The 24,926-nt window shown below is 40.3% G+C and overlaps 1 protein-coding gene across 2 annotated transcripts in view; it reads left to right on the top strand.

The window, feature by feature from the left end:
* Positions 1-24,926, top strand: part of LOC149822510 (putrescine-binding periplasmic protein-like protein) — a 175,184-nt gene that overhangs the window by 99,284 nt on the left and 50,974 nt on the right. Inside the window, exons 3-4 of one of the 2 annotated variants that reach the window (XM_089981597.1) lie at positions 1,098-1,346; positions 2,181-2,315. In XM_089981597.1, coding sequence (XP_089837723.1) covers positions 1,098-1,346; positions 2,181-2,315 — 384 coding nt within the window. The remainder of the gene's footprint in view (positions 1-1,097; positions 1,347-2,180; positions 2,316-24,926) is intronic. The other variant, XM_089981598.1, reaches the window with a different exon arrangement.

The raw sequence follows: 24,926 nt of genomic DNA, 5'->3' as shown, positions 1-24,926 counted from the left end.
ATTGATATGTAATCTTTTCTCCTGTTGATTGTGTTGTGCAAGATCAGCTTTTAGAAAGGATGATTGGGATTGGCCATAGGAGGAGGGACTTATATTACTTACTCATTAGATTTCAGTTGGAATACTTACAATCAAACCAGCGATCAAACCATGCAGCTTACAATCTCGTCCAGGGAGATAACTCTGACCATGAGGTTTTGTTGAACGTATGCAAACATATATGCAGTTTGTTCAGTCTTATACAGGCAGTTGCAAGGAGCTGAATGTACATCAACCCCAACATATATGCCAACCTGCGCCCTAATCTATAGGCTGACCTGGAATATCTCTGCCAATATCCAGGGTAGGACTGTTTGTAGCCCTGTAGTCTAGTAAAGTTTGTAGATTGTCTCTTTCCTTAAACTCTCCATGTTGCACTTCAGCATGCTTATTTATCAGGAAGTTCCTGAATTGTATTGTGTGCGCAGAAAGCATAATACTTCATACAATAGGGTCTCAAGTCAATAAGTGCATAAAAAGAACATGCATTTATTGAACTGGTAATGTGCAGAAGGCAATATAATTGTCCAATATCTATTCTGAATTAAGAAATAAGTATGACATTCTGAATAGCATAAACTTTGTCTTTTTAGGTGAATGTTCTGCATTCTTCTTTTCTCCTATACAATTGCTACTTTATTATGGGTTTGTGATTTCAAGTATGTCCTTTAAGTGGACTCTTGTCCACATTTTAACTCTGAAACATGTATCAACTTCCTAGCAAAGGGTGTCGGGAATGCCATGCTTACCGGACACTTTTCTTCTCTTTTTCTTTTCCATTTTGTTTTGAAGGGTTACAATCTGCTGGATCTTATATTTGTATTTCTCCAATAGGTTTAGTCATGAACATAAATAGATCTACTGTATCTATGACCTTATTTGCCTAGGCATGTATTTTCTGGATCTTTCTAATTGTAAACAACCTACTGTTGCTACTGAATTCCTGATATGTAAACAATTGCATCGGCCACAATATACTGTTTTTCATAGCCTTTAGTTTAACATTGTTATATTTATATGGAAGGCTATAAACTTCTTTCATTATTCCATGGTAATAGGATTTTATCCAAGTACAAGGAAGGAGGTTAAAGCTTCAGACAGAGTTTCGTGGCAGCCTTGATGCCATTTTTCAAGAACTATCTGTGTCATCAAAAGGGAAACATGTTGGTCTGAAGTCTTCTATTGCAGCTGATATTGTAACCATTGCAGATTCTTGGCTAAATTTTGCAATACGTGGGGGCATGATTGAACCACTAAAAGGTGCAGAAGTGCAGGATTGGTTTAACTGTTTAAATGATAAGTGGAAGGTGAGAATACAACACATTGGTGAACTGAAAAAGTTACTGCTGCATATAATCTTTTTCTGCTTTATTACTACAAGAATGAATCCAAAAGTTTGGTTAAGTTTTGCTTGGGAATTCACACATTTATGAATTGGCAAATTTGGCAAGTTTGATTGTTAGATGATAGTACCCAATAGCAGGAAATGGCTGCTGTTGAATTTGTGATATTAAATTTACCAAAGCATTTTCCAAAATCCTGGTTCTTTTGATGTTGTGAAGAAAAGAAGCTTAAGATGAGCTCTTTATCTTAATCCTTAAATGGTAAAATATAAACATTAAAGCAAAGCTTTAAATCATGATCATAAAACACTGAAGCATGAATAGTAAGCATGAAAACCGTTCATAAGTTATGATCTCTACCTCAAACCTGCAAACATGGAGCACAGCTATATAGAGGGTGCAATGGATGTGCCAACTCCCATCTAGTATACACCATAATTTTTCATAATCAGTAAGCCCTATGATTTATATAGATTGCTTAGTAGAAAAGGCAATTTAGATCAACATTCATGACTTTATAAAATCAAGGATCTTGATACTGTGATGTTTTAGAACTGTAATTGAATTTGACTTTATCACGAGATTAATGATTATAATATGATGCCTATCCCAATGTTCACCAAAACTTGTACAACTAAAAAACAGTTGAATTCATCTAAATGAGTGTCATTTGTCACAGTTAATAGCCGCTTGGTGCAATCTGCAATTGGGTCATTGTTTATGATTTTGACAAACAGAATTTAGCTACTAGCCTTCTGCAATTTTGAGTTTCTCTGTTGTGTTTGACATCTCCCTCAGGTTCATATGCGTAGGAACTCTGGTGGAGAGGTAGATCCTAATGGGAAGATCTGGGGAGTTCCATACCGCTGGGGTTGCATGGTCATAGCTTACAAAAAGAGCAAATTTAAGAAGCACAATTTAGCTCCCATTGAGGTACTAGTTCTTTCATTTTGGATGGATTATTGGATGCATTTTTTTTAATCCGAGTGAAAAGAAAACCTTTAAAAAAGAAGTGAGCAATGGTGACAAGCAGTCAACCAAAAGATACAAAGGATCCTCAAATAGCGCAAAAGGCCTAACGGTTACAAATCTGCAGAGTGGCCTATTCTTGGAGGGCTGATCCAGTGAATCCATTAGTCCTTTGAACCCTCCCTAGCATACAAATGTAAACGGGCAGAAATTTGAAAGTTCCTTTGTTTACCCTAACCAGACAAAGCACCACAAGAATGATCTCCATCACCCTCATTGTGCCACTTTTTCTCATTTAACTTCTATTCACAGGTGCTATGATCATCTGCCTCAATGGTGAAATTCATGTATCATCTAAACTCCAGTCTGACCATGTCAATTTAAATGGATCCTTGAAAAATGGGAATGACCAGAATAGGTGTATGGCCAATTTTTTCTCCTTCCTACAGAGATAACACTGGAGATTTCTCCTTATTAACTACTAACCATTTTCTTGTGGCTCAATCATTAACTTCACAAAAGATCTCTTTCAAGCCTTCACTCAGTCTCCAAAATCATGCTTGACAAGGCGCCTTTTCAATTTATTTTTTGCCTTGATGTTGGCATCAAATGGGGTCTGGGGGAGAGGATTGTTGCCAGTCCCACAATCTCGAGCTAAGGCTGCCCAATAACTGGCCTCCCACTAGCAACCATTGAGGCTCCCCAACCCCTTCTCACACTCCCTTCTAAACATTTCTATTCATGATCTTCCCTTTGTACCCTTTGAATATGCTGATATCAAAATTTATGCTCAAATGAGATTTAACAAGATAAAATTCCCCCAACCTCAAGGAAACAATGGATTAAAAGAGTTCATTGTTAAAGCCCCTAAAATCCAAAGAAGCATGTGTATCCAACTCTCTTGAGGTAAGCAATCTTAAGGAGAATTAATTCTCCTTTGTCTGATACGGAAATTGTGAAAAAGGAAAAAAAGGACCATCTTTATCCATCCTCACCTAGGTTCACTAGCCTTTGATCATGCATACTGTTGAGAATAGGTGGTGTTTAGTTTAAGTTCTTTTATATTAGAGTTTTTTTGAAATTTTGTTCTCATAAGGACTTAGATGTAATTTCTCTTTTTAGCCTCTCTCTATTTAATATAGAGAGAAGCCCTAATCTAAGTGTTAACGAGTTTTCTATTGTGCAACCGTCTCTCTCTTTCTCTTTCTCTCTCTACACACACAGGTGGCTGTGCATCGCATCTTCTTCTACATGGTACCAGAGCCCTCGATCTCGGGAGCGTGATCAACAGGGACTGATCTTCATCAACAGGGAGCGTGATCTACGACTTCTTAAAATCAGGTTTGGTGTTGTTTGATTGTGGAAGATCTGATAACAGATCTGGGATGTTACCCAGATCTGTCGTCAGATCTAAGGAGAAGATGTGGAGCTGTAACCCTTGAGCTCCTCATCTGGATCTCCTGCCGTGACCTTTTGTTGCCGAGTCTTGTTCCTGCCATGACGTGAGATCTTTCCTGTGTTCGTGTTGTGTTCCTGCTGTTTGGGAGCAACAGAAATCTTCATTTCCTGTGTTGTTGTGATTGCTGAGTTCTCTCCTGTGCTGATTGCGTGTGATCAGAATTTTGCTGAGTTCTTTCTTGTGCTGATTGCGTGTGATCAGAATTCTGCCGTGATTACAGATTTCTTTTCTGTGACCTAAATTTTAGGCTTTTATTTAAAAATATTATGGTATATATTTCATAACAAAGTGATTTGGGCCCGGGATCCAAGTCGCGGATCCGGGACCCATAGAGGGGTCTTTATATATGTATTTATCTCGTAAAACATATATGTACTTACATAAGTGCAAATTTTTTTTAATTAGGCAATTTATTCAAGAGATAACTACGTGTATAATGTATATATGGGCTTGGGATCCACATTTCGGATCCAATACCCAGATAGGATCCATATGGATATAGGTAAAATACCCTATATATTCGTATACATGATTAAATATATATAAAAATATATATTATATGAGTATTTTTAGGGGATCCACCATTGGATCCAATCCGTGGATCCATACCTAGTGAGAGGCAAGGGTCCGGTCGGGTTTGGATCCTGAGCCGCAGGTCGCAGACCCGACCCTCTCGTTAAAAATAAAATAAAATTTAATTTATAAGCAAAAAGCTCTTGGACCCGGGTCGGACCCGACTCGGATCCGTAACCCGATAGGGTTTTTAAAACCCTATATCGGGCTGCAGTTGTTTTAAAAGAGGGATTTTATGTTAAGGGGGCATATGAAGGCCCGATAGAATGAAGGGGTTAGGGTAAACCCTAACCCCTGCATAGGGATATCGCAAAGGGGGAAGAGGGCTGGAGCGCGCCGCTGGGAGGGCAGTGTGCTCCTGCCTCTTCAAATGGGGGTCTCGCCCCTCTTCCTCCCCACCTCGGCTCTCTTCCTCTCTCTCTCTCTCGTCTCCCTCTGCGCAAGCCATCGACGCTGCCCTGGAGTTTGCTGGAGCCTCTCTCGCCGGCACCCTCGCTACGTGTGACTGGATCGATGCCGCCGCCCCAGCCGAGCCCTTCTCTCCCTCTTGCTCTTCACCTCTCCTTCGTTGTAGCAGCAACCACGTCGCCGGAAAAAGGTAGGGGTTACTGTTTCTTTTCCTGTTTTGGTGTGTCCGGTGTCCAAGCATTGATGGGGTTACGGTGAGGCTCCAAATCGATTGAAAGAAAAAGGGGTTTTTGAATAATGACAGGGGGATTTGGGGTTTATTAAATCTAAATGGGTTTGGGTTTCAGTTAGAGGTTTTGTCTTTTTCATATACTGTATATATGCATCTTGTACAAAGCTTTCTTTTCCTCATATGCTATCAACTGACTATATGAAGCATACTTTGTTGTAAGAGACTCATAATTTGCTTCCTTGTCATTTCTTTTCCAATATATATGAACTTAGGTTTGTTTAAGATCTCAATTTCATTACTAAGGGAAAGAAATCTAGTGGGCATGAAGGGACCTTCCACACTGGCTGCATACTCCAGGCTTATGGATGCCAATATTCGTAGTTGGAGTCCTAACAAAGTTCATGTCTGTGATGGTATTTCCACTAGATTCACTGGACTTTATTTTCTTAATTTATAACCTAGATGGCTAGAGCTGTATTTTTGAGTATTTGTAAATAGAAGAGTGTCTAGGTGCTGGCCCAATACCTAAATGCTAGGTAGGTTCCTAGGATGGGCAGTTAAAATGAAATATTTGTAACTACTTATATAAGGTTTATCTAACACTGAATACTTTACATTAATGTTAGCAACCTTTAATTGATTGAAGATATGTCACACAGGTAAGGAGTCATGTCCTGTGTGTAGTGTACAACATGGGAATCTATAAGAATATGGGCATACGATTATGACTATAAATGTGTATGTATGTATATTCAAACACCATTCAGTAGTGGAGCAGAACAACCTTTCATGCGCCCTAAAATGGATGAAGACAAGTAATGGGTATGAGCTGGATGGTTTAGTAGAGAAAAACATGGAGATAAGTAACCACACCAAGATACATGTTTTGCATGTAGGTTGAATTAAAATTCTTTCACAGGTTTCCTTAATTTATGTTGAAGGAAGGGTGAGATGCGCAGCAACCGAGGTAGAGAGAGAGAGAGAGAGAGAAAGAAAGAGAAAGAGAGAGAGAGACGGCTGGAGAATAATAGAACTTGTTATTCAATTAGGGCTAATCTCTATATTAAATAGAGATAGTCCAAGGAACAAAATTACACCCAGGTCCCTCATTAAAGAATAAGATTCAAATAACCTCTAGTTTAGAAAAACTTATTTACTAAAAACATCTTAGTCTCAACACTCCCCCTCAAGCTGGAGCATAGATATCAATCATGCTCAGCTTGTCACAACACTTTGAGAAATTTGGTCTCGCCAGGGCTTTGGTAAAAACATCAGCTACTTGATCTTCGGAAGATACATGATCGGTGCAGATATACCCAGCCTGAACCAAGTCGCGAACATAGTGACAGTCAACTTCAATATGTTTAGTCCTTTCATGAAATACTGGATTGTTGGCAATATATGTAGCAGCCCTATTGTCACATATCATCAACATAGGTAGGGATACTTTCTCCTGGAGCTCGATCAAGACTGATTTTACCCACATAATCTCAGCTGCAGTCTGGGCCATTGCTCGGTATTCAGATTCAGCACTCGACTTGGCTACAACGGTTTGTTTCTTACTCCTCCAGGTAACAAGATTTCCTCCCACAAACACACAAAATCCAGATGTTGACTTCCTATCTTCAACAGATCCTGCATAATCCGCGTCAGTGTAAGCAACAACGTCCAAAGATGGATTTCGTTTAAACAACAGACCTTTACCAGGAGATGCCTTTAAGTACCGAATAACCATCATAGCTGCATCCCAGTGAACTTTTGTAGGTTTGTCCATGAACTGACTGATTTTACTCACAGCTAATGAAATGTCAGGTCTAGTAACAGTCACATATAGTAACTTACCCACCAAGGATCTAAAGCTGGCACTGTCCACATACTCAGACTTCTCATCGAACATGTGAGTTTTGGGATCCATTGGAATATTAGCTGGCTTGGCTCCTAGCATTCCAGTCTCTTTAAATAAGTCCAACACATACTTTCTTTGAGACAACACTAAGCCCTCTTTGTTTCTTGCAACTTCGATACCCAGAAAATATCGTAGGTGACCGAGATCTTTAGTAACAAAGTGTTTCTGAAGATGATCTTTTGTGGCAGAAATATCTTGAGCACTGCTCCCTGTTAATATGATGTCATCGACATATACCACCATAACAACAATTCCAGAACTGGTTTTCTTGATGAACAAGGAGTGATCTGAAGCTGACCTGACAAAGCCAAAACTCGACATTACCTCAAATAATTTGTGAAACCATGCCCTTGGACTCTGCTTCAGGCCATAAATAGCCTTCTTCAACTTGCACACCTTCTTACACTCCCCCTGAACCTCGAAGCCTGGGGGTTGTTGCATGTAGACAGTTTCATGCAAATCCCCATACAAAAAGGCATTCTTGACATCCAACTGAAACAAGGGCCATCCATGGTGCACAACAACAAAAAGAACAAGACGAATAGTGCCAAGTCGAGCAACTGGGGAGAAAGTTTCAAAAAAGTCAACACCATAAGTCTGAGTATACCCTTTTGCAACCAACCGGGCTTTGTACCGTTCAATTGACCCATCCGAGTTATATTTAATGGTATATACCCATTTGCAGCCAACAATATCTGCATCAGATGGAGGATCCACCAAATCCCAAGTGCCCCTAGAACATAGGGCATCCATCTCATCCTTCATAGCTTGCATCCATTTGGGGTCGAATAGAGCCTGACTGTGATGAAGCGGAACAGAGGAGGCAGACAAAGCCGAGATAAAACTCTTCATAGAAGCCCCAAGATTAACTTCAGAAACAAACTGAGAAATGGGATGAAGGGTGCACTGTCTTTTCCCTTTTCGCAGAGCAATAGGAAGATCCTCATCAATAGCAGAACCTTCAGTATGCTCAGAGATACTTGCCTCAGGAGAATGATATAATGGGGGCATGGAGGTAGGTGGTAACCTGTGAGTATACACTATAGGAGGGTTTTTGTATTGAGACTTCCTAGAGGATGGAGCCACAGGCTTCGGAATGAATGACTCTAAAGGAAAAGGGGGAATTGGCAGAGGAAAAACATCACCCTGACTCTCTTGTAACCTTGGAGTAATACTCGAAAAATAAGGAAGACTCAAAGAAGGTAACGTCCGCACTGACATACTCTTTATGAGATATAGGGTCATAGCAACGATATCCTTTTTGGTTCTTAGGATACCCAAGGAAAACACATTTAATAGACTGCGCAGCAAGTTTATCTCGATCAGGACCCAGCTTATGCACAAAACACACACATCCAAAAACTTTAGGGGGAATAGGAAAGAGAGGAGCCTCTGGATGGAGAATTTGGATTGGGATCTGGTCTTCTACAGAACTTGACGGCATTCGATTTATAAGAAACCCGGTTGTCAAAACTGCATCGCCCCAGTATGTAGCAGGCATATTGGATTGAATCATAAGACACCGAGCAACATTAAGGATTTGTCTATGTTTCCTCTCAGCCACCCGATTTTGCTGGGAGGTATGGGGACATGTAAATTGAGGTTGAATCCCATTAACAGAGTAGAATTGAAGTAAGTCTTTGGATTTGAACTCAAGAGCATTATCAGTGCGAACAATTTTAACACATATGTCAAATTGAGTTTTTATCTCTGCAATTAAAGATTTTATAATGACAGGACCTTGAGACCGATCTTTTAACAGGAACACCCACGATAGTCTCGAGAAGTCATCAACAATGACTAGATAATAACGACATTGAGACCTATTCGGAATCCTACTCGGACCCCACACATCTACGTGAAGAAGATCAAACAATCCTTGACTTGATGGACTCTGACTGGAGGGAAAAGAACTTCGACAATGTTTTCCCAATTGACATGTTTCACACTGAAAAGAAACTGAGGGAGGAATATGAGGAATGACACGACGAAGTTTTGTCACTGGAAGGTGACCCAAACGATGATGCCACAATAGAGGACTTGAGGAGGATGTAACAGCAGAGTGGGCCGAAACCTCTGGTTGGTGAAGGTAATACAGACCACCTTCCTCATAGCCACCACCAATCCTTCTCCCTGTCAGCAAGTCCTGAAAGGTGCATCCCATAGGCTCAAAAATCACTCTATAATTCAATTCTTTTGTCATTCGACTGACGGATAATAAATTCTGTGGAAACGAAGGAGCATGAAGAACATGCGACAATTGAAGAGTAGGGGTAATAGACATGTTTCTCTGCCCTACAATTGGGGAAGAGCTACCATCAGCAAGACGTACCCCTTTTTGACCTGTCACAGGTTTTAAACTTAAAAAGTTGCTTGAGTTTCCGCACAAGTGACCAGAGGCTCCAGAATCAATGACCCACCTACCACCTTGAGCAGATAGGCCATCACCTGCCGAGCACACAACCTCCGCAACCGAAGACTTCGAATGGGATGATCGTAAAGCAAGGAGCTCGTCATATTCAACCCTGCTAAGAGTTACACAATCATTGGAGGGATCTGCATCTGATTTAACCACTTGAGCCATAATATAAACTAATAGGCTTGATTCACAAAATGCAGGAGCAACCACACACGCATACCCACAACCAACAACAAGCCCGACTATATCAAGTTTTGACTTCACCAATGAAATCTGAGAAACACGACCATCGACTGTTCAGATCCAAACTTCAAATATAATTTTAAAGAAGCTTGACCAAAACCTTTCACCTCAACCAAGGATGACCATAGGCTGTAAATCAAGATCACTTCAACCATAGATATGATCCAAATGACTCACTACCACCATAGATATGATCAGAAGATGCAAACAACTACACAACTTTCTGGATGATCTCATCAAACTATTGAGATGCATATACTCCAGCAAATCAATATTTGAGCAAGCATATCAAGTTGGGAACCTAGGTGTTGGTCTGCAGTAGACGACTTCAATTACACCAAAGACAAATATCAGATCTGAGTATGATCTGGCTTAACATAACCACGTCAGCACATATGAACAGCAACACACGACAACTCAGAGGCTGCTGATCGCCAGCACCACAACGATATTAACTGCAATAACTCACAACCACACCAGATTACATCTAATCACAACATCTTTAACATACCTGCAACTAAGACCGATCTGGTCCACACCATGCGACAATCTCAGAATCACCACCGACTGCAATCTCGTCAACGCCACGACTTCAACACACAGATATCAGCCTACCAAAAACAGTCTTGAAGTGATACAAACCCACACGCAGTCTACTGTTTGCAAATCTGGTCAACTGCTAGCAACTGCAAATTCAGATCTTCTCCGACGTTCCACAAAATACTCAGATCTGAACTCAGCCAAGGTATAGATCTGCTTCTCTTTCTTGATCAGATCTCAGCAACCACACCGCCTTTGGTACTTCAAGCTGAATACTATCCGATCTGATTCCCGTATTAGGTCTTCACCATAATATGCAGATCAGCGACTCTCAGATCTGGTCGACACCCACTTCATACCTCATCACAACATCAAGACCTGTAACCATCAGATCTGGTCTACAACCACTGCAGATCTTCATTACGACGTGAAGATCTGATTTCAGATCTGAATCATGACCGAGGTCGGATTGCAGATCTGTTATCAGATCTGTCCCACGCGGTTCAAAAAAAAAACTTCAGACGAACTGCAGATCTGATGTCCTTCACGCTATTTTAGTCGCGGCACACGAACTGAGGCACCCAAGCCCGTACGTGGCTCTGATACCATGTTGAAGGAAGGGTGAGATGCGCAGCAACCGAGGTAGAGAGAGAGAGAAAGAAAGAGAGAGAGAGAGAGAGAAAGAGAGAGAGAGACGGCTGGAGAATAATAGAACTTGTTATTCAATTAGGGCTAATCTCTATATTAAATAGAGATAGTCCAAGGAACAAAATTACACCCAGGTCCCTCATTAAAGAATAAGATTCAAATAACCTCTAGTTTAGAAAAACTTATTTACTAAAAACATCTTAGTCTCAACAATTTCTATGGGTAAAAATTTTCTCCTGTGTAGGTGTGTAACTGTTTCTTAATTGTGAAATGTTTTAGCTGCATACTTGCTCAATAATCATGCTTCCTATCAGATATATGACCGTGTAATTGTTCTTATATATATATATATATAGGCGGGTAACTGTCCAACCTTGACAGCACACACAGGCTGGGCTGGGCCAGTGCAGGTGCTGTCAGGCCCCAGCCAATGGGTTTGGCTGGGCTGGCTTAGTTATCCAGGCTGTTTGCCAGACCCGACCCAGCTGACTGGTGTCGACTGAGCCTGGTTGGTACCTCAGTCGACTGGGTCGACTGGAGGTGAACCTCTTGATGAAGAGAGACCTTCGTACTCTAAATATAATTGTAAATATATATAAATATAGGTGCTAAGAATCGGTATTTGCGTGATGGTTGTACTTGACCAAATTATGCAGAAGATAGGCATGCACTTAATGAAATTTTGAAGTTGACAATTAGGTGGAGCTTGATAGAAACTTGTGTTGATGGGCATATGACATTTCCAAACCGAGCCAGGGCCTTGATAGTTACACACATTTGAAAGAATATGTGCATTTGACGTTTATGTCAATGAAAAACATGCATTTACAAGTACGTGTGCACATGATGAGAATATGCAGTGATACGCTTACGCAATTGTTGTTAAGATCATGGAATCGACATGTGCGGGGTTGCTTTTCATATATGTTTAATTGCATCACCTAAACTACATAGGTTAATACTCAGATCACAGTGTATGTTGAGAAACTTTGGGTTTTTGGCACAGGGTAATGTCTAAGCATGTACAGGGCATACATAAATTATTCAATGTTAACAAATTTGTGCTGATAACTTTATTTGTTATTATGTACGTAAAGTTGAGTTTTTAAAGTAAAGTTGAGTTCTGAATATTTAATGACACTTGTTAGCATGCTTTGTAACATGTGAGATATTTGATTTCCGCAAAGTTGGCTTGGTACGAGTGCGTACATGACATCGATGATATTGGCGTGTACAATCTTGCATAAATGTCCTCATGTGTTTATGAAATCTTGGACGAATGCGTGTGTGTTAGGTGATTTCATAAAAGCACTTGCACATGGATGGTGAACACATGCATATGATTATGGTAGCTCATGCACATTGTTAAATTAGTATGAATGAATGTGCATTTGGAAACACTTGTCGTGGAGATTTATGCTTTCACTTGACTGTTATGACTATGATACGCATGAGTGTGAGCATGATTCAATTATTGGTAAGTCTTCTTGAACATGTACACTTGATTTATATATGAAATGGTACATGTACACTCACACACTTAAAGAAACCATGGATTGGTTAAAACCCATATGTGATGTAGGTAACACACACATATTGAAAATGCATATGAATGAATTATGACATGCATATGTTTGGGTTTATATTTGCATGAATATATATGTTGTTTGGCATTTTGGCTTAGTGTTATGAATGAAACACTACTTGGTTTTATTATGTGATGCACCGATGGCCTAATTGGACCATCACCGGCCTGGAGAGCCGTGGGTTTGGTTTTCTTTTATATATGTTTTTAAAAGCATCACTTAAACCACATAAGATGGTTTGGCACATTACAACACTGTTCTAATGGTTTATACGGGCTGGAGTCCCGAATGGGTCCCTGCAAGGGAGGATGCGGGGTTTTCACTTTACTTTTGTATATGGTGTTGCAAACTTAAAGAATGAACTTTAAATAAAAATAAAAAAGAATAAGAACAGTGTAATATACATTCTGAGATATCTCATCTGGAGTATGAGAATCTTAGATATCCGGTCTTGGGGAGACTGTGAGGATACAAAAACTCTGTGTGCGTTGTTGCCCCTGAACCCGATATTGAGGTTCTTCTCCTGGCCACGGTTTTAGGGAGAGCCCGCCACTTTACCCGGGATTGGTGTGTTAGTCACAGCTGTGAGTTTATGGTACCAAGGAAGTGGCACTTGTGGGCGTGGGGTGTCCCTTGTGTCCCCGACATTAGATGTGGAGGTCTAATGTTCTGATGGATGGTGCTGTTTCCTGATATCGGTCGAGGGCTAAGTGGGAACCCAGTAATAAAATACAAATTGTGTGTTAAGCTACCCTGGGAACCTACTTGACCTCGGGGTTTGTACCCGTTTGGTGTATCCGCGGGCCACGGTAATTAAAAAGAGGAACTTAAAGATGTATGCATTTAATAGGGCATGCATATGAAAGAGAAATTTAAGGAAAGATAATAAGAGGATTCATGCATTTCGCATAAGTCATGCATTTTCTTACTATGCATTAGAACATGCATATGTTATATGTTTCCTTAATTGTTATAGGTTTGGTGGATGCATGATGTTTAACTTTCAATGTATGTTAAATGTCTTGTTGTACTAAAATTATGCATCATAGTATGATTTAATATTTCTTTATGCATAATGGATGTACCTTGTAGCATGAATGCGTTCCTGAATTATGAACTGTCATAATTGCATTTCTTTGAATCATTGTATGAATTCGTATATGTGGTTATGGGATATTTAAATGATTGCTTTTGATGATACTTGTCAGATTGCTTCTCATAAATTGTTGACTGTTGTAGCGTAGTTCTTTACTTATTCTTGTATGAGTTGAAAATCACATTTGGCACCCACACCATATACTTGACACATGATATACTTGAAAGAACAATTACAGTAATTCCTACTTAAACAGTTGTAGTCTAATTCCTATAAAATCTCAGGTGAGGAGTTGGATTCAGGAGCGATTGCGGGATGAGGCTTCGATTGAGATTTTTGGATTTACTGTTCCAAGGATAGTGTGAGAACTCTGATGTTAATTTTCATTGATATTGGAATGAAAAGAATGTTTTGGTCTTGCTCCATCTGTAATGTTCTGGAATGCTTAGCCCTACAGTATGACTTGTTTCCGCTGTATTGAAAAAAAAAAATTCTCAAAATTTGGGTTAAGATTTCGGGGCGTTACATTTCTTTTTTGTGCTGATTGCTTGTGATCAAAATAAAATTGATCTGTCTAACTGTGCCCTGAAGACTTATTGGATGTCGTGCCTTATATGTTTGGAGAACAGCAGGTGTAGTGAATATTTGTTTTGAGACTGCATACTATCATTGGTCGTGATGTGTTTGGGCGCAACAATGTTTGTGTTTCCTGAACTTTAGTTGGTTTTAGTTGGTTGGTTTACTTCAGAATGTGGATTTCAACAGTCGTGATTCCCTGCTGTGTCGAGTTTTTTTTGGAAAGAAGCATGGTAGTTTAAGTTATCCTTCTGTCGTGGAAAACAGCAGGTGTGATTTCCTGCTGTGTTGATTTTTTTTTTTTTGTGGGCTGTTGTTTTTGTGGAAACAACAGGTGTGATTTCCTGCTGAGTTGAAAATTCCTCTTGAACACTTGTTGTTCAAGTGAGGTAATCTGATTTTTTTATTTGAATCACATCTTCAGTATGGCTGAAACTTCGAAATGTGATTCCAAAATGGAACATATTGGGGAGTATAAGGCTTTTGCCAACCCCTTCTCGTATGACTCTTCCGTAAGGTTGAATGAAACCAACTATGTCAGGTGGTCCAGAACTTTTATGATGTCGGTATCTGGACATCGTCGAAAACATATTTTGTTGGAAGGCGAACCCACTGAGAAATTGGGAAAATATGTTACTTGGGATGAAGATAATGACATAGTTATGACATGGATCATGAATAATGTCGAACCCCATATTGCAGATGAATTGATCTACTATAATACAACCAAACTTATGTGGGACAATCTTCGTGATACATACTCACAAGAAACAAATGTGAGTCGTATTCTGCAAATCGAACAAGAAATATATAATTTGCAACAGGGAGATCAGACCTTGGCCCAATACTATGCCTCTGTCAAAGCTGCGTTTGAAAGACTTAATGCTCACAGGCCTCTTTGTTGCTCGAAACAAAAGGATCATCAAGAACAAACCATGGTTGCTCGTTTTCTTACAGGTCTTTCTTCAGATTTTTCTGTTGCAAAAGTTCAAATGTTGATTGGATCAGATGTTCCCACTCTTGCTGATGCTTACAATCGTCTGAGTAGACTTGCGATCTCTCTGCCACAATCTCAGCCTGTGACTCAGTCATCTGCTCTTGTTGTCTCATCTGGTTATGGGCGTGGAAATATTCAGAATATCAGAGGACGAGGACGTGGACGTGGTATGGGAGGCAGAGGAAAGCTTCAATGTACATTCTGTGGAAAATCTGGACATTTAGAAGATCGTTGATGGGATAAGCATGGTCGGCCAACCTCTTCTTCATCAAAGTCATATACTCCTAAAGCAAATATTACTACTATCGAGGCAACAAATGTACAAGAGAATATCTCTGCAAATGAAAGTAGTATCACCCTTAGTCATGTGAAATATGATGAGATGATAGCTCTTCGACCTTTGAGTTCCACCCCTCCTGTAGCTGGTATTGCCTATTCAACCGGAAATCATCTTCATCCGACTGATAGTAAGTGGGTTATTGACTCTGGTGCATCCAGACATTTGTGTGGAAATTCACGTGTTTTTTCAGATCTAAAGGATATTAAGGCTCAGCTTGGAGTCTCATTAGCCTATGGGAGCTCCTCCCCGGTTGTTGGTCAGGGAAATATTTCTATATCCTCCTCATTACAGTTGAAAAATGCTCTTCATGCTCCAAACTTTCCTCATAGTTTACTCTCTGTTAGTTGCCTTATAAAAGAACAAAACTGTAGAGTAATATTTGATCCAATGGGTTGTCATTTTCAGGATTTGCTGACGGGGAAGAAGATTTTTGGAGGCTATGAAGAAAATGAAATTTACTACCTACATCATCCAATGGATTCTGTTCATGCTGCAGTGGAACATTCATTCAGTCCTGTTCAGTGGCATTGTCGTCTTGGTCATCCTTCATTGTCAAAGCTTCGGTCGGTCTTTCCTCAGATTCCTTCCACCACATCATTTCAGTGTGAAGCATGTCAGTTGGGCAAGCATCATCGAAGTTCGTTCCCTTCGAGTCAGAGTCAGTCTAGTAATAAAGTTTTTGAACTTCTTCATGCAGATGTATGGGGTCCTAGTAAGGTTCCTACTAGGACTCTGTGTCGTTATTATCTTGTCGATCTGAAGTTCCAAGTATTATCAAATCCCTAATTCTTGAAATAAAAACTCAGTTTGAATCTATTCTCAAGATTGTTCGCACTGATAATGCTCTTGAGTTTAAATCAAAAAGTCTGTTACAATTTTACCAAGATCATGACATCCAACCCCAAACTTCCTGTGCCTATTCATCTCAACAAAATGGGGTGGCTGAGCGAAAACATTGGCACCTGCTTGATGTTGCCAGGACCATTATGATTCAATCCAATGTTCCTGCGTTATACTGGGGTGATCGATTACCACTGCTTGCTATCTGATCAACCGCATGCCTTCGTCTTCTGTGGGTGATCAAATTCCATTACATATCCTAAAACCTAATGCCCCACTTTTTTCTTTATCACAAAAAAATGTTTGGATGTGTTTGTTTTGTACACAAACTTGGCCCTGAACGTGATAAATTAGCCGCTCAAGCTACAAAATGCATATTTATAAGTTATCCAAAAAATCAAAAGGGCTATCGATGTTATGATCCTATTTCTCGTCGAGAGTATGTCAGTGCAGATGTATCTTTCTTGGAATCCTCTCCATATTACACTATTTCCGGTTCTCCGCTGCAGGTTGATCCCGCAGAGTCTTTTCCATTACCTATACCTCTTTTTACTTTGGAATCTGTGCCCTCATTACCGAACCAAACTTCATCCTCTTCCAGATTTAATAATCCTCCATTGGTATATGTGCGTAGAGCTCCACTTCCGTAAGAGCCTTCATCTTCTTCTTCTCCTGAGGTAAGGTCTACTGACAATAGCGATCTTCAGGATGATGATAACAAGCCTATTGCTCTACGAAAGGGGACACGACAATGTACCTTATATCCCATATCTCATTTTGTCTCCCATGCCAGAATTGGACATCAGATGAAGTCTTTTATTTCAGCCTTATATGCTGAAACTATTCCTCTGAACTCTTAACAGGCAGAACTTGATAATCGCTGGAAGCTGGCTATGCAAGAAGAAATGAATGCTTTAGTATCTCAGCATACCTGGGATCTAGTTGATTCCCCAGCAGATGCTGACATTGTTGGATGTAAATGGGTATATACAATAAAGTACAAATCTGATGGTTCTATTGAAAGGTACAAGGGCAGATTAGTAGCGAAAGGGTATACTCAGACATATGGTATTGACTTCTTTGAAACTTTTTCTCCTGTTGCATGGATGGGTACTGTAACGCAGTGAAAAAAAAAAATCGCGTCTGACTCGTGTCAGACACGTGCCCTGCACATGTCAGACACGTGTCAGGGTCTGAACCCGGGTGTCGGGCCCGAATCCGGGCTGGACCTGAGCTCGAGCCGATCTGCGCTCCGGCTTCTCGAATTCTCGAGAAGTCGGTGTCCTTAAAAGGATACAGCGTCTCGGGCGAGGGGCAGAACCCCTCGCCCCTTCTCTCTCATCTGCTCCACCCCCCCTCGCGCCGCGGCCGCCGGCGACAAGAGACGCTGGCGAGCAGCTCCGTCCGGCCACCTTCTCTTGGTCCGACAGGCTTCCCGACGACGTAAGCGCCAACACTCCCCTCTTCGTCCTCGGTGTTGCAGGATGTCGATCGACGCTGACGGCGGCCTCTGAGATCCGGCGACCAACGCTCCTCCCTGCGGCCACCGACGTCGGCCACTCGTGGCCGGCCACCTCTTCGCAAAATCCCCCCCTCTCTGTTGTTTCTCCCTGCAGCTGCCGCTGGGAGGCACTGTCTCCCCTCAGCCGCCGGCGACTCGCAGCTGGCATCCTCAGCCGATGACGACCGGCGATCCTCCCTGCAGTCACCGAGCGCCGGCGACTCGCCGTCTGTCGCCACTCGTCTCCTCTCTTCTCTGACTCCCTTTGTCAGTCCGAGGGCGCGCGTTGGTGACCCCGACAGCCTCCTCTCCTCCCTTCGTTCCTTCTTGCCTGCTGAAGGAGGTCCTGTCACTGCCATCGCCTTCGCCTGAGTCGTTTTTAGACTCCCCCGTGGCCGTGATCCCCTGAGGTAAACCCTCCCATCTCTTTTTTTTCCCGTTTGATGGTGGTGGTGGACCTGAGCTACCATGTAGGTGGCTGTGTCTCTCTGGGAGGGAGGTGCTGAGCACCTTTCCACCTTGTGTCCCGGTGGGTCGGCAGGGCCCAATCGAGCCCTGTCATCCCCCGTCTCTTCTCGCTTCGTCGGGCCGGTAGGGGGGCTCCGTCCCTCTGCCATTTGCCTTGTCAGCAGGGGGCTCCGCTTTCCCCCCCTGCCCTTCTTGTTGTGTCGGTAGGGGGTTCCATCCCCCTGCCATTTCTTTTGTCGACATGGGGTTCCTTTTCCCCTGTCCCTTTTGTGTGTTCTGCAAGGGGGTGAGGCTCCCCTTGCATTTGTCTCTTGGTAGGGGGCGAGCCCCCCTGCTCCCTTGTTGTTTTCAGGTAGGGGGAGGCGCTTCCCCCCTGCCTTCTGTTTTTCCTCAGCACGGGTTGAAGTCCCTTGCTCCGTTGTGGTTGTCTCGGCAGGGGGCAGAGCCCCCCTGCTCTCCTGTTGTTCGTCAGCAGGGGGTTCTGCCCCCTGTTTCCTGGGTTTTGCCAGCAGGGGCTTGCCCCCTGCACCCTGGTTATTCTCCGGCACGGGCATTTGCCCCCTTGCCTTGTTCTTGCTGCCGGTAGGGGGCTGCGCCTCTGTCTCGTGTTCTGACAGGGGGTGTTTCCCCCCTGCCTTGTTGTGGCAGGGAGCTTCTACTCCCTCCCCTGCCTTTCTTTGTGTTAGCAGACAGGGAGCTCCTGCTCCTTGCCTCTGCTGCTGTTGCCAAGCAGGGTTGAGGCCCTTGCCTCTGGCACCCTTGTCTGTAGAATGCAGAGTTCCTGCATCTGCCTCTTGCAGGCAAGAGGCCTCGCTGCCTTTGTTGCTTCTTATTTATCTTCGGCATATACTAATGTTCCAAGCTCTCCAGGTTGAACGGTGGATCTAGCTCGCCCTCTGTGGCTCGAGCTCTTGTTTGCCTACGCTGCATGCGTACGAGGACCCGCAACCCCTTAAGGTAGGGGATTCTTGCGTTTTAGGATAATGAACTGGTAAATGCTAAAATAAGGAAGATAACTAAAAGAGGATGATATATGTATACGTATAATATATATATATATATATATATATATATATATATATATATATATATATATATATATATATGTATGTCTTTACCTTCAAGGACGCAGTTTCGCGATTCTTGTCTTCTTTACTTTTTCGCACTTTCCTTTCTGTCGCCGCCGCGCTATATGTGCCCAGGCTTTTCATTCCTGTCTTTATATTTCATGTCTTTTAACTCAAGGACGCGGTTTCGCGATCCTTGTCTTCTTTACTTTCCCGCACTTTACTTTCTTGCTGCCCCGCGCTTTGCGCCCTGACATTTACTTGCTTATGTCTACTTTGTTCTCCAGGATGCAAATCCTGGTCCTCCTTTACGTTCTTGCACTTTACTTCCTGCATTTACTGGTTGCCCCGCGCTTTATGCGCCCTGGCCTTGCTACTTGCTTTACTCTTCGTACTTTACTTCCTTGTACTGTTGTATTTGCTTTTGCCCTTACCTTTTGTATATGTTCGTCTTTACCTTGTTGTCGCACTTCGTGCATATGCCTTGCTCGTGTATGTATTCTATCTCTGTCGCATGCTTCTTTACTTGCTTATGCCTATCGTTTGATTGAGGTGCAACCCCCATACCTCGTGAGTCATCCTTTACACTTGCGTAGTCAATATAGGATCTCCTACCTCACGAGTTGCTTACGTAGTTGCCTGCTTGTGTGTTACGATGATCGAGGTATGATCCCATACCTAGTGTGGAGCTCTAGCGTTCTACCCTCGCGGTGCAGCTTCGCCCATCGAGTCTTGCCTCTCGATTTGCTATTGTATTGGTATGTGCACGAGTTTGCCCCTTGTCAGCTTGCACTCCCTGAGTGCAGCTTCGAGTGTATAGTGTATATCGTTTCACTTGTCTTACAAGCCAATGGCACACACTTATGCACTTCGGTTCTCCAAAGACATCGTCTTAGGTGTAAACCTATTTTCAAGATGTATAGCTTCGTAAAGCAGAGATAGCAGTTGAATCTCTCAAATCGATGTATTTGGGATAGGTGTGTTACAACCTTAGTTCACCTATCTGATACGACTCAGATAGCCTTGTTCAGAAGCCTGTGCACGAGTAGGGCAGGGATCCTAGCGAGGTACTTGCGCCATCGCTAGATCGGCGTTACCTTGCCTCTGATGCGAGACCTAGTTTCTAGGCTTTTTGGTTCAACCATGATTGTAGCGCCTTCCTTCCTTCGTTGAGGTATTGTTGGATCGCTTACGAGGGATCCATGTTCCTCCTCTTGTAGTTGTACCTTTAGTTACGTACGATATGTTTGGACTACGAAGAGCAGGACAAAAAGGTCTATAGTAACCTCTAAGCGTGTATTGACACATTAAGCTAAATCCTGCTATTTTGATATGCGCCTAATAGGCAAATTGTCTAAAGGACCCGAGCACGATAAGTTGGAACTTGAATGAGTTTACTGTGGACTTTTGTAAAGCAGAAGTGTTGGGATTTCCTGTGAGAGATCCATGCCCTCTCATCGTGGTTGTACTTTGAATAGGTACGTTTCGTACTACGATGAGTAGGATGAGAGGTCTACGTCTGCCTCGATCATGCAATGGCATGTGCTTGGCCTTTTTTATCGTGGTTGTACATTTGAATAGGTACGATGCATACTGCGGTGAGTAGGATGAGAATTGTGTGGTTGCCTCGAACGCGCATGTTAAAATATGTTGATCCTTAAATGTGCATATATATATTTATATATATATATAAAGATACGTATACATATATATATATATGTATACATATCTCTGTTTATATATATAAATATATATATTTTATCTTCCTAAAATACCCTCAAGGGTATTCTTGTAAATTTGCATTTTACGCATATTCCAATTGGAATATGCATTGTAATTTTTGTTTTATTTTTATTTTTTGTTTTTTATATTTTTGGATTTCGTACCACATTGGGGGCCTCCCAAAAGTGACGTTGGGAGCCCCCAACGGTCACAAATGTGACCGTTGGGGGCTCTCCAACGTCCCCTTTGGGAGCCCCCAAGGTGGTCCCTTTTCATGCTTATAAATAGGGGATTTCCCCTTTGTATTTGGCATTCTTGAGGGAGCTTATGCTCCATTGTAATGGGGTTTTCACCCCTTCTCCATTATTCTTCAATGATATGTAACTTATGACTTTAAGTCATATTATTCCCTTTTTATGGGTTTTATGTATTGGCACAATATGTGCGTGTGTTGTTTCCCTTTAATGGGTATATTTGCACTTTACGTGCATAAGTATGGGTTCATTATTGAACCCAAGGTATTCCAAGTTACTTTCTAACATGGTATCAGAGCAAGGTCACGATGGGGTTGTCTCTTGGTGCAATGGAAAGCGTGTCGCTCAAGAAATGGTGAAGTATTCATTGCTCTTCCTAAAGTATTATGCTTTTGAAGTTATTCGGTATGTATCCCTTTTCTCAAAAAGTATTATGCATTTGAAAGTATGTTTCTTGCATGTAGTTTGTTCGTTTTGATGGTCATGATAGTTGAATTATTTCTTTTCACATTTCGTGTGCTCATATATTTTGAAAATATCTCCTTCTAAATTTGGTGAAATCGTTTGTTGTCCAAATATAAAATTCGTGTCTATTTATCGAACTACTCATAGCATATAATAGTAATTTATGTTTTTAAAAAATTACCTTCAATTATGTGAGATTTATAGTTCTTAAATAAGTATTTCATGATTGACCTATAAGTTAACTTTTAAAATTATATATGATCTCTTGCTAAAATAATGATCTTTGCTTAAAATTTCTTAATTCTCATATGAACCCTAATTTGATTTGAGTTCCTCTCTTGATTATGGATGTTAGTGCATTTTTTTGAAAAATTTGATATAATCATTATATGAGAATCTCTCACATCTAAAATCTTTGTTGAATCCTAAAGTAGTTCTTGTTAATGATAACTCATAAGAACTCCTAAAAAGTTTTTCAATGTTTCTTTTTTTTGAAAAATTATTTATGATAAACCATTAGGAAAGATTGTTTTTTTTTTTTAAAAAAAAAAGGAATTTCCCACATAGAATGCATAGTTCATCTATTGCATCCTTTTTTGGTATAAATGATTTCATTTTTCATCCTTATAAACTTGTTGGTTTGTATTTTTCATAAGGTTTCGAAATCTCTTAATAATATCTTTAGAAATGCCTACATTGGCCATAATATAGTTTTAGTTGTCCTCAATTGCACTTGTCAAGCATGTAATTACATAATTAAAACTTGAGAATTTCAAGCATTGCTCTTTTTATAAAGTGCATACTTGCTCACTTTTGTGTATTTTTGTATTTTGTGCACATTTGCTTCTCAAAATATTTGCGCTTATATGCATTCCCTCTTTTCTATGATATACATGCCTTAGTGCATGTTTGTTTACACCTTGGTGTGTATTTGTTCAAGTATTGTATGAATGCTTTCGTGCACATCTTTTATAAAGCCTTGTGTGCTTACATGTGTATTGTTTTTTCGTAGACGTTTTTGCATTATGGAGCCTTTATGCATATTTCTTATTGTGAAAAACATAATGAATTTAGATATTGAGTCCTTTTTAAATCATTGTATACGTTTCCGCATATCTCATCTCAATCAAAGAATATTTAAAACTTGTTGTATGGGATTTAATCCCAAATCTATAAATTTTCAAGTACCTTTTCCTTGAGTATTGTGTTAAAGCCTTCTTTGTGAACCATTACGGTTCTTATGATTTCTTTGATTAAAAGCTTGATTGTCTTGATGAATTCTTTATGTTGTGGTCTTTTTGATACAAGACTTCTTTTAAAGATTAGGCATAATTCGTGTTTATGCAAAATTGTTTTTTGATGGATTATATTGGACCTTTGATTCATTTTGTTAATCGGTCCTCTTTGTAAAAACTTTTTGGAAAATGATTCCTTATGTGTTTATTGCCCTTTTGTGGCATTTATATTTGTCCATCACATGTTATTTAATACATCATTTATTTGGCCTTATTATTGTCATATTAGAGATATTTGTCGAGGTGAGTTATGGGCACCTCGTGTTGTATCATTTTAGATTGTCCACCTTCTATATTATAGATGGTTGTTGAGGTGAGTTATGGGCACCTTGAGACTCTAAAATGAGTTGTTATTTGATCTCTAATTATGAGTGTGTCACTCATTTTTTCTCTTGTGGCCATTGATATTATGGATGCTTCTATGTAAATGTGATGGACATATGGTGTTTGAAACCTTAAATGCTTTAAGGTATATTTAAAATCAAGGTGTTTTGGGATTATAGCCCAACCTTTTATTTATGAATCTTATGAGTGCATTTGCACATTTGTGATTCCGAATGTTGTGCTTATTGTGCACATGTGTTGTGTTTTTTCACAAGTGTTCTTGGTGTGTGTATGTTCACACATTTGTTCTAAAGAATATTATTTTATCATCTTGTTGAAGATACTTTTACATGCATTTATTCCAAAATGTTATTGTTATAAGTATTCATGTTTTAAAAGGAATATTGTTTCATTCGAGGTTTATTTTCATTACAAGTTTATTGCTTCAAAAGTCTTTTCCTTTTATGCTCATTATCTAAGTGTCATCATATGTAGACAAGAATTTTATTACACCTTTGTGTGTTTTTAGCCCTTTGTTGGCTTTTGCTCTCTTGGTCTAGTAGCTGAACACACTTGTCTTGAGTGTTTTTATATGTAGACAAGGCACGTTGATTCACACCATGGTGTGTGATTTTTAGCCTATGTTGGCGTTTGTGTCCTTGTTCTAGTCGCTTAAGATGTATGCCCATGGTTGACTTATTTCACTCATTTCAAGTGCTATCATATGTAGACAAGAGATGTATTATGTTTTAGCTCATGGTTGGCTTATTACTCTTGTTCTAGTAGCTGAACATACTTGGTTTTAAGTGTATTTTTTACGTAGACAAGAGATACTTTTTAGTCCATGTTGCATGTATTCTCTTGTTCTTGTGGTAGATGCACTTATTTCAAGTATTATTATATGTAGACAAAAGGTTCTTTTACACACCTTTGTGTGTGTCTTTGGCCTTTAAATGGCTTTATATTCTTGATCTAGTAGCTTATACACTTGATTTATGGGTTTTGGAGGACTAATGAGGAAGATGTGTGTAATGGATAAACTATTGTTGAAATTTGCAAAATTTCATTCATGACTTGTGTTTTTCAAGCAAATCATATTTTTGATATGCATATCAAGTTGATTTCTTATCATTTAATCTATATATTAAGTGCTTATGGTTTTTGCCACCCTTATATGCAAAATGAGTATTATGTATGTCTTTCATAAATGATTTTAAAACCTTGTGAACTCTTGGGTTTATTTTGCCTAAAGTATGCTTGAAGACTTTGTTTCTCTTATTTGGCACTTCATTACATGTTTGAAGCATGTTCATTAATGAGTTCTTTGAGTATTAATTCATTTCATGATAAGTATATGCATATGCTCTTTATGGCCTTGTTTGGCCCTCATTCAATAATGTCTATATATATCATGCCTCTTCGTAGGCTTGTGGTGTCCCTTAGTGGACCATTTTTGTTATTCCCCATTATGGGGTTATATTTGTCCAACGTTGGACCTTATGAATGCATTATGCATTCTTGCAATTTATTTCTGCATAATTTGCTTCCGCTCATTTTTGTTTTAAACATGATATATGATTTTTGAAACTTTGGTGTCATTTTTGCATAATGTGCAT

The sequence above is a fragment of the Nuphar pumila genome, chromosome 11 (genome assembly GCF_984573655.1).
Source record: "Nuphar pumila chromosome 11, dmNupPumi1.hap1.1, whole genome shotgun sequence".
Classification (NCBI taxonomy): domain Eukaryota; kingdom Viridiplantae; phylum Streptophyta; class Magnoliopsida; order Nymphaeales; family Nymphaeaceae; genus Nuphar; species Nuphar pumila.
Note: the sequence above shows the minus strand (reverse complement) of the source record. Positions and strands in the feature narration are given on the sequence as shown.